General features: G+C 36.5%; 1 protein-coding gene and 1 long non-coding RNA gene across 2 annotated transcripts in view; one reads left to right on the top strand and one right to left on the bottom strand.

The window, feature by feature from the left end:
• LOC308689647 overlaps positions 1-17,641 on the bottom strand; it is a 1,235,845-nt gene that overhangs the window by 838,635 nt on the left and 379,569 nt on the right. The gene's annotated exons all lie outside the window — the stretch shown is intronic.
• The window catches only part of LOC308689646 (NACHT, LRR and PYD domains-containing protein 3-like), a gene marked incomplete at its 3' end in the record, with an annotated part of 208,992 nt that overhangs the window by 107,121 nt on the left and 84,230 nt on the right, over positions 1-17,641 (top strand). The window contains exons 7-8 of the mRNA XM_081363476.1: positions 7,679-7,852; positions 16,944-16,990. Of these exons, the coding sequence (XP_081219602.1) occupies positions 7,679-7,852; positions 16,944-16,990 (221 nt within the window). The remainder of the gene's footprint in view (positions 1-7,678; positions 7,853-16,943; positions 16,991-17,641) is intronic.

The following is a 17,641-nucleotide window of genomic DNA, read 5'->3' as shown; positions in this document are numbered from 1 at the left end:
CCATACTAAGTTACTTCAGATGCTAACGCTAGCCAACTTGTATACTACATTTAAAACGACAAATAGCTTAACATTACCCACGTGTGTAGCATTCGGTACTTGGCTTACATTAGTTGTACAAATACTGATAGCGGTAGCTATTTTGACGGCGTACATATGCCAAGACCCATACATTCAGACTTTTTACAATGTTTCGGATAATGCTAGAGCCAGTTACCTACCGTGCAGCCATACACTGTAGCCAAAAAACGGAGAAGTTACGTCCAACGGAGAACTGGCCATGACCGGCCGCCGCGCCCGCGACTTCAGTTCACATCCGGGTCTTTGGGCACCGGATCAAATAATGACGTGATTGGCCAACTCAAGTTGACAAGGTAACAACACGAGCTTTGATTGGTTCTTACTCCGGCTAACATTTTGTGGTTAGCTAGCGAGATTATATCTACGTTATATTTTGTTATAACTTGGCCCACGGCCAAGCTCTGCCTTCCCAAAGTTATACGCTGCTCAGGTGTGGCATTGTTTATTTCTGCCATAACAATAACCCATACCACAATAGTTAGCCAAATTCATCCATGGTTGTTATTTTATTGGGAATATTTTCTTCCCTGTTGGGTCATATTTTATCTGTTTAGATACAGCTGTTTTGATTGACATCATTTATGTCTCTGAACACCATAATTCACACACTCACTTTCACACACTCCACACACCCCTCTCTGGCCAGAGATTCATTCATTCATTCATTCATTCATGTCTGCCTTAGCAGTTTATGAACTGAATGGGGAACATATATTTATTAGGAGTGGAATACCACCAAATATGAACGGTAACAAAGTTCGACGACGACAGAAACTACTGAACGTAGACACACTGTGGCATTCCCCTTGCGACAGTGTCTGAACGTTACGATATCAATTCTCAATTGTCCGATGCAGTCATCATATGTCTGAGTTTACACAGTGAACGTAAACCTAACTTTTCACAATCAAATAGATTAAACACTTTAAAATAATCGTATAGACCTACAATTGCAGTTGAGAGAATCCGTTTTAATTTCTCAAATGCAATTTGTCATTCTTTGCACAATTGAAATTTTTCAAACGTTTTGTTGTTGCTCATAAGCTATTTAAAAGAAGATTTGGAAATCTTCACACAATCTTTGATCCCTAGACAAAAATAAAAAACATTTCTATCTCGTACCCCTGGTGATGACAGCATGTGATTTCAAAAGTTTAGAATCATTGAAAACATTGTTTCTATTAAATCTAAAAACTACCAAATGAAATGGAGTGACCAATTTTTTTTGCTTTTCTAGTCATAATTTCTCTTTAGAAGCCTTTTGGCCTATATTGTATTTCTCTTCTCCAAAGAATTCTGCAATGTCAATAACCCATTAATGCTTTTACATAACTCTCAATGCCATATCCAGCCTCAGTTTTAACTGAATGTTAACTTCCGCTATTGAACTTCCTGCAGAAGGGCTGCTACTGACTGGTACCTATTGAAAGCAGATTCAAAGAGTTAGTTTAAACAGAGAAGAATGACGAATTGCTGAAACCAGTGGATAATCAAAAACAATCAAGTTAAATAATAACTAAATTTGAAACGGTCTCTGTAGTGATCATTGGAAAGGCAGCACCTAGTCCACAAGGCTGATTGTCTTTCTGTGTGGATTGTCATTCAGTTGAACTTCAGATTGATACATTGGATCGTCAGGCTGTTGGCACTCTCCTCGGTCTGACTTTTAACCCTCTGGGGTCTGAGGGGTTTTTGGGGTCCTTGAGATGTTCTGACATGCCCTGACATTTGTGCTTTTTTCAGTTGCTTATAAACATATTAATGGCAAAGGTGTAAATTCACTCTATTTAGCACAAACAGGGCTACCATAATATGTGAACAACTTGCATGTACATGTTTGTATTTTTGATAGAATAATGTTTATGCATGGTTTTTTCAAAAACAAAAAACTAAAGTTTCTGAAATAAGGCCATAAAACACATTCTAAATATATGTAAATAAGACTTTTGACTAATAGATGACGTTGCCTAGAATTTTTTCTTCAAAATTATGTGAAAATCATCCTGCCTAATCATTCACATAACACAATACATTGATTTAAATCTTGTAAAACACTTTTTGTTTGGAAAGGCCATATGCGGGTGGGCGTGATTCACACCTGTGGAGTCAATGGGGCCCGCATAATGAGGCTGCATACGTAATGAGCCTTTCATTCAGGTGTGTGAATGAGCCACAAAAATGCAAGGACAATATATAACTGGTTTGTTGTTTTTTTCCACAAATTTTGCTTGCAAATTGTACAATATCCAAGGTAAACATTTCTAGTAATTGTGCAGTTAATTGTTCTCATACTGTATTTTCAGATTTGGAATATATTCTCTTCCCAAATGTGTCACTAATAAAGCATAATAAAATTATTTAAAGAGAAGGCTTAAAATGACCTTTTAAGATTTTGTTTACATCTATCCTTATATATATATTTTTATATATATATATATATATATATATATATATATATATATATATATATATATATATATATATATATATATACAATTAAGGTTATACAATTACAACAACATTTAAAATTGTAACAATATTTCCAGTGTAATCTTTCTTTGTATTCGCGATTCATATTAAAACAGTATTTTTGCCAGCTGTAGTAGCTCCACAACAGCGCGCATCTGTGCGTTCGTTCGTTCATTCATTCATACACAGAAACGCAATTCATATTTAAACAGTATTTTTGCCAGCTGTAGTAGCTCCACAACAGCACGCATCTTTGCGTTCATTCATTCAAACGCGATTCATATTATTTAAACAGTATTTTTGCCAGCTGTAGTAGCTCCACAACAGCACGCATCTGTGCGTTCATTCATTCAAACGCGATTCATATTATTTAAACAGTATTTTTGCCAGCTGTAGTAGCTCCACAACAGCACGCATCTGTGCGTTCGTTCGTTCATTCATTCATACACAGAAACGCAATTCATATTTAAACAGTATTTTTGCCAGCTGTAGTAGCTCCACAACAGCACGCATCTGTGCGTTCATTCATTCAGATTAGAACAAAGCAAACAGAACTGACCTAATTCCTCAGCGGGATCCGTTTGCTCCTCGAAATGATACTTCCAGAACTTCTGAGGTAAATTTTTGCAGGATTATTATCAAGATAGTAGTATTCCTCACAGCATCGTAAAGTACATAAGTCTGAAAGTGAACTCGCGGTGTGTGTTATCCAGCTGATGTGGGCGTTTCACAGGTTTGTTTGGATCGCCTCACATTTGCGTTTGAATAGCGCGCGCTCTCCGTGGGCGGAGCACATTAAAACTTAATTAGCTGAGATGAGAAGACTGACATCTCTCTCTTTGCATACATATTACATAAACTGTGAATATTTGTTTTTTATAAAAATTACTTCATTTAAAAGAAGAAAATTCAAGCTTCATGCCTGTGTGACTGTATGCCTGTTTGACTGAGTATTCGCTGAGTTACAGTTCATTTTCGGACGCGTTTCAGAATTGACTTCACTGACGGAGAGTAGGCAGAACTCGCATCATGTTTATTTTTCTTTATTTGGCAAAAAGCACAACACTTTGTTTTTATTATGAGCATACACAAAAAAAATACACACTAAACAGGATCGATTGATGTATAACACAAGCATATAAGATAAAAATTAATATTTTTTTTTATTTTTTTTTTGCACTCATACGGAAAAAAACGAGCCTATCGCGCCGGCGCGACAGCCGACCTCAGGGGGTTAATCCATCCTGCCACAAAATTTCATAATGCATGGCAAAATTGTCTTTAGGAAAAGTCTCAAGTGAATTATCACCTTTGCACTGTCTCAGTCTCCCAATCTGACCCCTCTTAGAAGTGACAACTTCCTCTTTTAGGAGAGTGGCTTCAGGCCCCACTTCCTCTTTTATTTTTCTGCAGTCATCCCACTTTTCAAGGCAGCTGTCTGAAATCTTGAACACTCAGAGAACCGCATAAAATCAAATTAAACAGCTTAATTTCCAATAGTCTCTTCTAGTTTATAACACAGCAATTCCTCAATTTATTAAAAAGCTTAGTCCTTCATTGCGGAAAAAAGCAAGCACTTCTTCTTTGCAAAGACGCAGGAAAAAACTGAAAAACTCCTCTAATTAATACAGTGTATAATGTAAACCAAAATAATTATTTGTCTTTTCTCTTTTACAAGAAACCAAAATAATATGACTCTAAGATGTCTGTTATGTGCTTGTTCACATCACAATTTATATTTAAATTGGACACTCAATTTCATTATCATACTATGCACAATGCAGAACAATTATCCCAGTTAACATAAACCATTGACTCTTAGAATGTCATGGATCAAAAACATCTTTCCACACTGTCTCCCAGGGATAACGGGATACAAATTCTAGACGATCCCTCATATAGAAAGTATAAAATTTAAACATCTGCAATTCATATAGTACTATTTATTCATCACTTTAAGAACACCTGTTGCTCGGTATTATATATCTCATCTACATAAATACATAATTAAAGTCTAACTCATAAAAGTTTATTTATGACTCAAAATTTCCTAATTATCACAGAATGCATATTCCTATTATTATGATTTATAATTTTATCAATTTCTTCATCTTTTTGCCATTGTTCTATCACACATCACTTCAACAGTTCTGATTCCCTTAATATTTTTTCTTAGTGACTGTTTGTAAAACCCTGTGCTCTCAGATTGCCACACATTTTTATCAGTGGTTGGCCACCAATCTTTTAGTGAGTCACAGCACCTTTACAGCACATCATTTATCTGACCAAAGTAGGTTTTCGAGGATTTCAGTTCCTCAATCTCTAGTTCAGACCATTTTTCAGCAAAAATCTAATCTGGCTCAACTGCTAACATGACATGTGCAATGCAAATCACTTTCTTCCATGAAATCATGGTCAGGAGGCATCCTATGTGTGGCTTTGTTTTGCAGACCACACTGAGGAGTGCTCCATTCAAAAACATATAATATTTCAGTTGGCATTCGCACCATGCTCATATCAGCAGTGAGGCCACTGTCATCACTATACAAATTCAGCTTTAGTTTACACATCAAATCTCTTCCCAGAAGATTACAAGGACAGGTATTAGTCACAAGAAAAGCATGAGAAAATGAGCGATCACCAATCTGACAAGACAAATCTGCTGTTTATGGTTCCTTTACCAGATGCCCTGTGGCACTTCTGGAGGTTGTCCATTTTCCAGATACTACAGTTAAATCAGGCAATTATTCATGTTTAATTACGGAGTTTCTTTGTCTGGAAATTGCCTAATTTAACCATAAATTTATAATTCGACAATCAAAGTCATAATTATCTTTTTCCTTTCTTTTTGGACTTGCTTTTTGTCCAATTTTCCTTTGTCTTTTGCAGATGGCTTACACTCAGACATTAAAAACACATTAAATCAGTACAATTTAATTAACTGTGGTATCCTATGATGTTACCACGTTCCCTTTTGAGAAATCCACTGTCTCCAACTCTTTATCATTAACATTACCCATTTTTGCACTAATTTTACTCAGCAGTATTTGTATTTGCGTATTTAAAATTTTCTCCCCACGTGGTCACCACGTACTATATTCACTGTGTTAATTCTTCCCCCCAGCGTGGCCACCACGCACCTGCCTATATTCGTCAATATAGGACTTTCAAAAATGCCTGCATCCGTCGATGTAGGTCTTTCCCAAACGAGTGCCTCTGTAATGTTCGAAAATTACCATCAGGCTTATTTCAAACAAGCAAAGCACATGTCTGGTGTTTGAGAAATTACTATCCGGCTTACTCAACTTATTCTCAAACTCTGGCCCTTTTGGGAAAACAATTAACACCTTTGAGAAATTACTTTCAGGCTTATTCTCAAACTCTGTTTTTAAATTACTTTTAGACTTATTCCAAACTCCTGACCCTTTTAGGAAAAATATTCAATACGCAAATAATTTTCTTATTTACTACGTAAATAATTTTCTCTCACCGTCTTTTGATGACCTTGTGAGTTCAGTTCTAGGAGTGCATTCACCTCGGTCGTCGTGATGAGTAGCACAATTCTCTCTCCTTAAGATTTGAGGATATTGAGCCGCAGAGTATGGACTCTCGGGATGGTCAATTGTTCCCCTCAGTCACGCCGATCGTCGGTTTACTGCATCCCATCCTCCTCGTCGCCATTTGTCGTGGAAAATCTTTAACGACTTTAAATAATAATTGGAAGACAGCTGGAAATTTCAAAAGTTATAAAGATCTTTATTTCTTGCAAGAAAGGCTGTTCACCCATCAGTCAGAGTCTGATAAGAGAAGCGCGCCGACTTCTCCTTTTTGCCCAGCTTATATACTCTTAACACTTCCTGGTCTGTCTCAAAAGATCGCCTTGGTTTACCTTAAAAGGCAACGTCTTTGTTCAAGATCTCTTCTAACATAAATTCTATCTAGACAGGACAATACCATGTCTGCAAAAATATACCATGTCTGCAAAAGTTTCCTGTTATTAGCTGCTTCATTTTCACACATTTTGCCTATCTTTAATTTGATCAAAGCTGCGCACATACTTTTCACACTTGAAGTACAATAGGTCACTTGAGTACTCAGTCTCTTTGCTACCCAGAACATTTTGTTCCTGCAAGCTTATATGATTATATTTCTTTAAATGCTTATGAGTAAAAATACATGTTCAACGTTAACACAAGTTGCACACATCTGAAAGTAAAAACACATCTAAATGTAAAATTTCCATTACACTCCACATCCTCACTATATTTTATTAGACAACTGTGGGAGTCGGATCTATGCCTCACATTTGATGATGAGACTTGGAACCAGATCATGTCCCGTGTTCATACCTCTTCTATTTGTGCTCGTCAAAGTCTTATCCAATTAAAATGTATTCATTAAATTTACTGGACTACTGGAGTGAGGTTGGCAGAAATTAAGCCTGGTGTTGATCCTCTCTGTGATAGTTGCCATCAGGCCCCTGCTGATATATTACATATGTTTTGCGTTATGTCCATCTTTAACTTCTTTTTGGCTATCAATCTTTAATAGTTTTTCTTCAGTGACAAAGAGACAGATTGAGCCTTGCCCTTTGGTTGAACTTTTTGGACGTTCTCCAAATGTCACTGGCTTGTCTGGAAATGCTGCAACGGCTTTTGCCTTCTCAACATGATTAGCTAGACGGCAGATTCTTCTGCTCTGGAAACAAAATCTCCCTCCATCGTTTGATGATTTGCTGAGAGATGTTATGAGCTTCATATATTTTTCACTAATATCCTGTATATGTATCCTGGTATTATTCTAAAAGTTCAATAATCAGATTTGAATTTTTTTTTTTTTTACAGATATTGAAGGGAAATTAAGAATTTATTAGCAACTATAATTCATTGTAAATTAATGCATTTGAAATACTTGCAAATAATAATTTATTTTAAAATATGCACACATTCACTGTTATTTGAATGACTATTAATGTTTCTTGTCTAAATGTAAATTATATATTTTCAGTTCAAAACAATGTAATTTATTCTTAGATTGTTTTAGGGAAACGCAGCCAAGATCAGTGTGTGATAGTAACACCTGATTGCCAAACTAATGTCATGTGGACTGTTGCTGTATGTCTTTGTAGATTGTCTGGCTGTATGGTGACAGAGGAAGGCTGTGGTTATGTGTCTTCAGCTCTGAGTTCAAACCCCTCACACCTGAGAGAGCTGGATCTGAGCTACAATCACCCAGGAGATTCAGGAGTCAAGCTGCTCACTGATAAACTGGAGGATCCAAACTACAGACTGGATAAACTCAAGTATGTAGAGCATGGAGACTTGATTAAACAACTCCAAACACAGCATTTAAATCTTCACGTATTACTCACATTACTACATTTACAAAAGTTCTTATTGAGAATTTACAGAGATTTAGCTCTAGTTATGCTGTTTAATGCTTCATACTGATTGGCTGACGAATATTATAAGGTGTGCAATCATTTACAGTAAACGCACAGGTAAAGTAGTTCTAGGCAAGTACTGACTGCATTACAGTTCCATATCACTTTGCAAAATGATTTCATTTATTTCAGAGGTCCTGACAGCCTACAGCAAAACAACCAAAACCCACTAAGACAAAGAAAATATAACAAACAACAGGATATTAATCATAAACCATTTCTATGATTTTCCTACAAAATTATTCACTTTATCCCGCTCTCCCATAAAAACAAAGTACACACACACACACTCATACAAGTGCACAGAAATTTGTTGTCACCTCTGCTCTGTGATTTCATCAGTAAAATAGTTTTGCAACTTATGAAGTATGTCTGAAAGGGGGCCTGTGTTAGTGGGTGACGCATGTGCACATACCCAACTTTTCTTATTTCAAAATATATTAATTGGCATTTTGAGCAGATACAACATCTTGTATATATAAAAATTAAATGAACCACAGCTCAGCTTTTTTCTCCTCTGCCATCAATGCTCCAAGTACAACCACACTACACATACAACACATATAACAATAAAAATACTATAAGTGTAATAGTTAAAAAATACAATAAGTGTACAAAATAATAAAATACAATGCAATATAAGTTTATCCATCTATCATATGAAGGAGGGCATGCATGTTTCCACTTAAAGAGAATGAGCCTCCTGGCCAATAGTGTAGTGAAATAGTGTAGTCTGGCATTGGTGTAGTGTATTCTATGAAGAATCTTGCTTTGCATCAAACTGCTCTTGTTCCCAAGTATTTTTGAGTCAAATAGAGGGGTCAAGATTTAATCAATCTATTAATTACAGAGATTAGCCCTTTTCTGTCTAACTAAGAGAAAGAAGGGTGTCCATTTTATAATCAGGAGGAAGATTAGAAAACTGGGGACACTGATTTTGTACAAAACGTCTGATCTAAAAGAAGCTAAAAATATGCATTTTAGGAAGATCAAACATTTCTGACAATTCTGATTCTAAAGGATTCTAAAGGATAAAGGATAAAGGATAAAAATAATCCTTTATCATAAAGGTCCTTGATGATACTGAGACCCCTAGAATTAAAGGAACACGCCGACTTTTTAGGACTTTAGCTTATTCACCGTATCCCCCAGAGTTATATAAGTCCATACATACCTTTTTCATCTCCGTGCGTGCTGCAAGTCTGTTTGACGCACCCACCGCTAGCCTAGCTTTGCACAAAGATTGTATGTAAATGGCTACAGCTAGCATACTAATCCCAATAAGTGACAAAATAACGCCAACATTTTCCTATTTACATGTTGTGATTTGTATAGTCACAGTGTGTACAAATTACAAGGTCATATGAGACACTAGTGTTGTCAAAAATATAGATATTTCGATAAATATCGATACTGAAATATCCGAACCAATACTAATTTCCCGAAGTATCGATACTAGCCGAGCTTTCACTTTCACTTCTCTCCAAAGGCGCGTTGAACACCACACGCGCACTCGTCTAATTCGCTCTGGTTAAATAGCAAAAGTGAAGTGAATGGGGCCGATCAAACTTGACGTGTTTTTTGCAATGAGAGGCGCCTATTTTCAATTGATTTCCAGCAAGCATTCTGCACACCTGTTTATGCGCCTCGCGGGCCTTCCGTTAGTGATGAAAGCTAGTTGCTTGAACTCCCGGAGAGTGTGATGATGGAGGATAAACTTGTGCTCTCGCGGGTTACCAGGAGCTTAACAATTTAACAAACCGTAACTACCACAATGTTAACCCTCTGAGGTCTGAGCTGTTTTCTGGGTCCTGGAGGTGTTCTGACATGCTCTGACATATGTGCTTATTTCTGTTACTTGTGACATTTTCATGGCTAAAGTCTAATTACAATGTATTCAGCACAAACTCTGCTACAATAATATATCAGCAGCATGTATGTAAAAGTTTGTAGTTTTGAGATAATGACATTTATGCGTGGTTTGTGAAAATACAAAAAAAAAAAATTTTTTTTTGTATTTTCTGAAATAAGGTCATGAAATAAGGTCACTGAAATAAGGTCATGAAACCCATACTGATTCTTCACAAGACTTTTGAAAATTGTATGACATAGCCTAGAATATTTGCTCCAAAACTATGTGAAAATCACCCTGACTGCTCATTCAGATAAGACAATATATTGATTTAAAAATGTTACGACGTGTTTTGTGTGAAAAAGTTTTATGCGGGAGCTCATTAATATGTAAGCTTTTGACACCTGAGAAAGACAAAGAACCTCCCCTAACGGCCCTATTAGGAGCTATCAGGCCCCTATCATTCTGAGCAACCTTGCGTAAAGAATGAGGAGATTTAAAAAAGAATGGCTTTTAGATTTTTTAGATTTTTTGGATTTATTTACAACACAACATAATCCAAAGATACAAAACAAATGACAAAAAAGCACTCATTGAAAACAGTTATCCAAAGACAGAGACCTTTGTGCCATTCCTAAAAACATTGTACATACCTTTCATTTCCAAGGTTTTGGATTTTCACTTTACCATGTTCATGTACAAACTCACGTGAATGTTGAAGTTAGCAGGAGTGGCATCTGGGCCCTGAAAGAAAAAGAAAAAAAAAGTGAACAATCTGATATCAAGAGAAACTATAGGCCTGCACGATTTTCGGAATAAATTTGAGATTTTTCTGGTTAAAATTGCTTTTTAAAATTCACAGAATACACACACATAAATGTTTCCAACAATATATAATATAATGAACACCAGGTTTGTTGTGCCTTGTAGGCATAGGCTATGCACAGTGCTGCATAAAATAATAATAACAATAACCATATCAGCCTATAAATCTTCCAAAATATTTCAGTAACAAATAAGCTAGAGAAAAATATATTGATTATCATGTTACTTCTAATGTTTCCATTCGTTATGATGATATGAAATGAGATAATAGTAAAAACATGAAGCCGTTTGGTGCTTTTCAAACGCGATCGCGATCCAAATATGATAACATTCAAACGCGATCGCGCTCAAATATAAAACATTATGGTTAACTTACCATATACATATCTACATTTGAGCAGATATCCACAAACACAGTAACAGTAAACACGGGTCTAAATGTTATAATATTCACCATATATCTAGCAACAGTTCAACTGCAATGTGAAATTTATGCAACAATAACAAACTAACATGTAAGAATTTCTTACCTTACATCTTTCTTGTCTTCAAATCGCGTTCTTCTTCTTCTGAGGTAATTCCAATGTAAGCTCACGGCGCGTCTTTCAAACTCGACGAAAAGCAGAGACTTGTGAAGTTTTTTGGTGCTTTGTTTTTGAGGTAACGAGCGCATTCGCGTTCCATGTGGAGATTTGCATGTGAATCTCTTTTGCGCGCGTGGGCGTGTTCAAATTAAAAAATAATTAGGAAGCGTTTGAGAAGCTGGACATCTTGTTGACTTTATACAAATTACTTAAACAGAGAATATTTGTTTTCAGTTTGAGTCCGATCATTTAAAAGTACACACTTAAATGTTTATAAAGGTATATGGCTCATAAATGTGTGACAAGTATTCGCTGAGTTTTGTTTCAGTTTATAGACGTGCTCAAGAAAAAAAAGACACACCCTGTTTATTTTCTTTATTTTACAAAAGCACAATGTTTTGATTTGACTGTAAGTGGACACCTACAAAAGTAAAAATATCACAGATTATTTTTTTATATTTCTTTTTTCTGTATGACCATAAATGACGGAGAAATTTAAGTTTATAGTGCTACAATGTGAAGAAAATACGGCAAAACGCGCCGGCACGTTTGCCGACCTCAGAGGGTTAACAGAAAGTAAATAAAGTTAATAAAAGGCTGACTTGATGTTTACTTGACTGACAGGACAGCTGTTTCAGTGGTTGCTTAGCAGCACAAAAAACGCAGCGCACTGCTCGTTCTGTGTGATGAGTGCTGTGTGCCTTGCGTTTTCGACCTGAAAAAAACGCGTTAGTGTGATCTGGACCTAATATAGCAAAGCACCTGAAAGACCGACGCCCGGATCTATATAAATCATTTCGAGAGGTTGGTAATTCTTCTCATTTTAACATTTCAGAAACATTAACCAAGATGGCCTAGTATCGTTGTTGATATGAGTGTGTGTTGTCTCGTTTTTTTTATTTTAACTGTGGTCAAATGTAAATTAACTTGTGCTTATTTAACTTTATTCAAAAAATGATTTAATTCTGCAATTTGCGTTCATTAGCGATTATCATCAATTTGATTACACAGATACTAATTAAACTAAACTGAGCTAGACAATTACATCTCTGAATTCAATCATGAAATGCCTTTAACTGAAAATTGAATGTTTAATATACATTACTGACACTCTATCCTCCAATTTGATACTGTTAAGTGCTTTGAAACAATCTGTATTGTTAAATGCACTATATAAATTAAGGTGCTTGACTTCATTTCGACCCCGTGAGCATTGTTTTCGCGTTTGATGCACGCACGTTTGCATTTAAATCTGTTAATCAAATAAGCAACGTTAATGTATTAACCAGCATTTATGCACTACCTCAGGACAGTTTTTGTTCATGTAAAATATACCTCATTGTCATGTTCTAGACTTGTTATATTTAGCTTTAAATAAATAAAAAAACTTAATATTGTGGCAGTTTTTTTCTCTGTGGTATCGAAAATGGTATCGAATATCGATATTCAAGGTAATGTATTGAAGTTAGAAATTCTAGAATCGTGACAACACTATGAGACACAGCCATTTTTTAAATGTTTAAATACTGGGAACTATTTTCTCAGAAGGCGAAGCACTGGTACTTTTGGAAAAATGTAGACAAACAACAGAGAGTTTCAGAGTACCAGAACAACTAACACATTACCCTAAAAAAGGTCTGATGTCAAATTCTTCGTTGAGGCCTCTAGGAGCTAAAGTATTTAACGTATATATCCAAAATAATTCTCTCTTTAAGAGTATGTTATCAACGGCACATAATATTCTCGTCATCCCTATTAGGGACCGTTCGGTATTTATGGAAGGGGCCACCGGAGGAAAATAGGGGAGGGTCATGTCTTTTTATTCTTAGTTGAGGGGAGGGTCATCCAACTTTTTTTAGTCTAGGGGGAGGGTCACCCAACTTTTATATTCATTAAAACAGCAACATTTCAAAGTGGCTTGTTTGGTGCTATTTTTTTCCATTTAGCTCCATGTTGCTCTCGCGTTATCAGCCCCCCTTCGATATCAGATGGGTCTGATCCAACAAAAATCCAGTTTGGCGCTGTTTGACAGTGTGCGCTAACTGCGCTTCAGTTCGCGCTTAGAAAAAGTACACCATGTCAGAACAGAATGCCAAAGAAATGTTAACCCGGCAAAGCTTTAAAGCACGAGCAAATAATTAACTTTTGTTAAGTGCACAGTGTCCTGTGAGTGTAACTCTACCGCTGCATTAACATGTAATGTTAACGTACGTCGAGTATTGGGACTGAGGCGCCAGAACTGCTGATAGAATGTGCGATGTAGGGCGATACTGCATATTTTAGTTTCCATTCTTATTTTGTTTCCACGATGTGTTAGATGTAGGGCTACCACCAGCCGCGGCGCTACCATTGGGCCCGGGTGGGCATTTAGGTCCGGGCCCACCCATTTTCTATAGCCTATGGTTTTGTACGTTTCTTCATTCGGATCTATTTGCGATGATCGATCCAAATTCTAAACAAACAGTTTACATGCTTCGTCCTTGTTACATTATTCATTAAGATAATAGCCTAATTAATAAATGCACGCATAATTATCAGTGAACTTGATAAATGTTGCAGATATGTTTTACATGCATGCACAAACAAATGCCTTTCAACTTGTGTGTGCAAAATTCAGAATAAAATGAATGTGCAGCAATTTGTACAAATACAGAGTCTGTAGGCCTACTGTGTTGTTACCATTACATAAGCTCATTTAGTTTCATTTTTGTTAAAATATAATAATGTTATTTTTTCATCTATGTTGATTATGAAAAGTGAACCGCACACACGAGTATACGCAATATCGAGAGACATGGAGCGGGTCAGACATGATTTTGACCACTTAATTAAGTTTTGTTTTGCAGAAAACAATTTTTTTAAGTGAATTTCGTTTTGTATAAATTTTATCTTCATTTTAATATTATTATTTTTTATCAACCAATTGCCAAATACCAAATATAGCAGACAACACAATCATAGAGGCGCCCGCGTGGTCACTTGCACTGCTCGTAAACAGGAGCGCATCTCATCCTAACTTAACGAAACTCAGCATATGCCTCACATAGCCTACATGAAATATATCTTAAAAAAACTTGACATGTCTTTTTAACAATTTAAAACGAAAAGAAATAGGCTACTCTCTGGTTATGTAATGATGTGCATTTCTCTCTAGGCGTGTTCACTACTACGGAGATGGCGATCGTCAACTTCATCTTTACAGCTGTTGTTGCTGTTAATAAACTAAAAATAATAGGCTTATAATTTTATTAAACAATAAATTAAATGAAATTTTTATTGTATTAAAAAAGCAACAAAAAAATCCTGTTTATCAATATTGTGTGTGTGTCGAAATAATTTGTCCGCAGCTGCTCAAAAAAAAAAAAAAAAAAAAAAAAAAACGGTCCAAAATCCCACTGTCAGTGTTTTGTAAGGAACAGGCAAATATGTTCAATATAGCAGGAGACATTTTAATTGTTTACTAATAAAACAGTTATTTTTTATGTCAGTGTCGGCTAGACAGATGAAGTTGACGACTCGCGATCTTCGCAGCGCTACCACATCTTTAAATCACTATTAGTAGGCTATTATTTAAGTTAACATAAAATACATAGACCTACACCACAAAAACTATTTGAGGATAAATTCGTTAAAATTGGGCGATTCCAGTGAATGGACGTGACATTTGCAGTCAAAACTTAAAATAAAAATTCTCAGAAAATGCATTTATTTGAAACGTCTGAAAGGAGTCAAGACATTAGAAAAATATCAGTCTACACATGCGTTTTATATTTAATATGAGGGAAATACTCATGTGACGTGACACAAAAAAATCTTTAACTTTTAGGTGGCAAAATATTTTTTAGTAATTCTATAAATTACACTGTGCACACCAAAATATATATACCCACCGGATGAATAAAGATCGGCCTCCACAGAAAATTTAATTTTATATTATTTTTATTTTATTTTTCGTGTTTGCATTTATGTGAAAAAAAAAAAAAATGTTATGGGCGTGACAGTTCTCCATTACGCACGGACATGACTGCTCTGAAGCGACTTTTAAAAATTGCACAGAGACCTCAAACAGAAAGCACAAAGCCTCTTTAAAGTGAATTTCGGTTTTTTATTAATTTTAATCAATGTTTCATCTGGATGTAATAAATAAGAAGTAGTCTAAATATAGCAGAAAATAGATAATCATGACACAGAGGCGCGGGCGAGTGAACTGGAATCTTGTCTCATAAATGAACCGAAACTCAGCGTAAGGTAAGCTGCTTGCCTCACAGACCTGAGAAATATATAGAAAGCTTGAAATGTCTACTTTTAAACAGAACAATTCAAAACGAAGGAAAACAGACTGCTTTCTCCTTATGAAATGTGCATTTCTCTCTGGCGCGTTCTGAGAAGATCGCGACGCATCGTCAACTTCATCTTTGCAGTAGACACAGAAAACACTTGTTTATTAAAAACAATTAAAATGTCTAGCTATATATGACAATAATCATTACTTTTGCTGGTTCTTTGTGACAGCTTTTAGATGCTTTATTGGCAGCGCCACCCACATGTTGAACGCGTCACACCGCATCAGCACCGAAAACATGATTTTTTTTTCAAATCTAAAATAAAAAATCGTGATACGAACCGAATCGTAGGTTTGGTCTATCGTTACAGCCAGATGAGAAAGCAAGAGTTTATGGTTTAAAAAACAAACAAACAATGGCTATCTGAACATCTTTGCCAAGCGCAAACCAGTACAGAATTAGGCTAATCAACAAATTATCGGGGAGGGTCATGCCTTTTTTCACAATCATTTTGGAGGGTCATAGAAAAAATTATTGCTGGCGAAGGGAGGGTCATGTCTTTTTTGACAACAGATCTCAAAACTCCTCCGGTGGCCCCTTAAATAAATAACAAACAGTCCCTTAGTCTTTTTGGACTGTGCGTGAACAGAGGCGTCACCAGGTGTTTGCGTAGTTCAAAGTGACGAATCGTACTTTGAGGTCAGAATGCGACAGGTTGGCAGGTCTGTATTCGTGTGGCTCACATGAGTGAATAATCCTGACATATAATTCATATGGTAATCAATCCAATTTGATGGAATTTTTCTATTCATTGAAAACTAGAGTGTAGAAATCACATCAAAAGTGGAAAAACACACATTTAGGCACAAACTAACAGCAACACAACTTTCAGACGCATGGAGAAATCGTAATTTAAACTAAATGATGATTAATCGCCTACAGCCCTGAACTGATGTGTGTCAATCATTAACCTGATATAAAGACAAACCTGTGTGTGTGTGTGTGTGTGTGTGTGTGTGTGTGTGTGTGTGTGTGTGTGTGTGTGTGTGTGTGTGTGTGAATCATCAACCTCATATAAAGACAATTAAAGTCACTGATGTACACAAACAAACCTGTGTTTGTGTGTGCGTGTGTGTGTGAGAGAGAGAGAGAGAGTGTGTGAGAGAGAAAGAGAGTGTGTGTGTGTGTGTGTGTGTGTGTGTGTGTGTGTGTGTGTGTGTGTGACAGAGAGAGAGAGAGAGTGTGTGTGTGTGTGTGTGTGTGTGTGTGTGTGTGTGAGTGACAGAGAGAGAGAGTGTGAGTGTGTGTGTGAGACAGAGAGAGAGAGTGTGAGTGAGTGAGTGAGAGAGAGAAAGTGTGTGTGTGTGTGTGTTTACTGATTAACTGTCATTATGTGTGTTTTGTAGTGTGGATCATGGAGGAGAGATCTGGATTACAGCAGGACTACACAAATGTACGTCTACACACACACACACACACACACGCACGCACACTCACACATTCACTCACACTCTCGTGCACACACAAACTCTCATACACAAACTTACAAACACACACGCACACTCACACACACGCATGCCCACAAATTCTCTTCCACACTCACTCTTTCTTTCTCACGCACACATACACTCACACTCACACTCACAAACACACTCACTAATAACACACACACACACACTTCTGATGATCTGTTGTGATATTAGTACGAAGAGTTTTGAAAATGTAAAACTTGCGTGTGAAAATTGTGGCAAAGCAATACAAAAAAACTGTAAAAGATCAGACAGTTTCATAATAGGCTGTATGCACAGCTGCCAAACACCAAACTCTTTTCTCCTTCAGAGCGAGGTATTCTCCAACTACAAATCTCACTGCACTTTCAAAGGGTTGATTGGGATGCTGTAACCTTTGTGTCATCTCTCTATGAAGGCGCCGTCAGTGTATTGTGTCTCTTCTAAAGACAAACAATGGCTGTAATGGTGGATAAGGGTTTCCTTGTGGAAGACTGTGTGCCTGCAAAGTCCACGTACCTACAGATGGTGGACAACCAGAATGCCTATTACCGCCGCGCCAGCCGCCGCGGCAAAATTACCGCGGCGAAAATAAA

This window comes from Scardinius erythrophthalmus, assembly GCF_964197995.2.
Source record: "Scardinius erythrophthalmus genome assembly, chromosome: 4".
In the NCBI taxonomy this organism is placed as follows: domain Eukaryota; kingdom Metazoa; phylum Chordata; class Actinopteri; order Cypriniformes; family Leuciscidae; genus Scardinius; species Scardinius erythrophthalmus.
The sequence above is the reverse complement of the archived record's forward strand: the minus strand, read 5'-3'. Positions and strand labels throughout refer to the sequence as shown.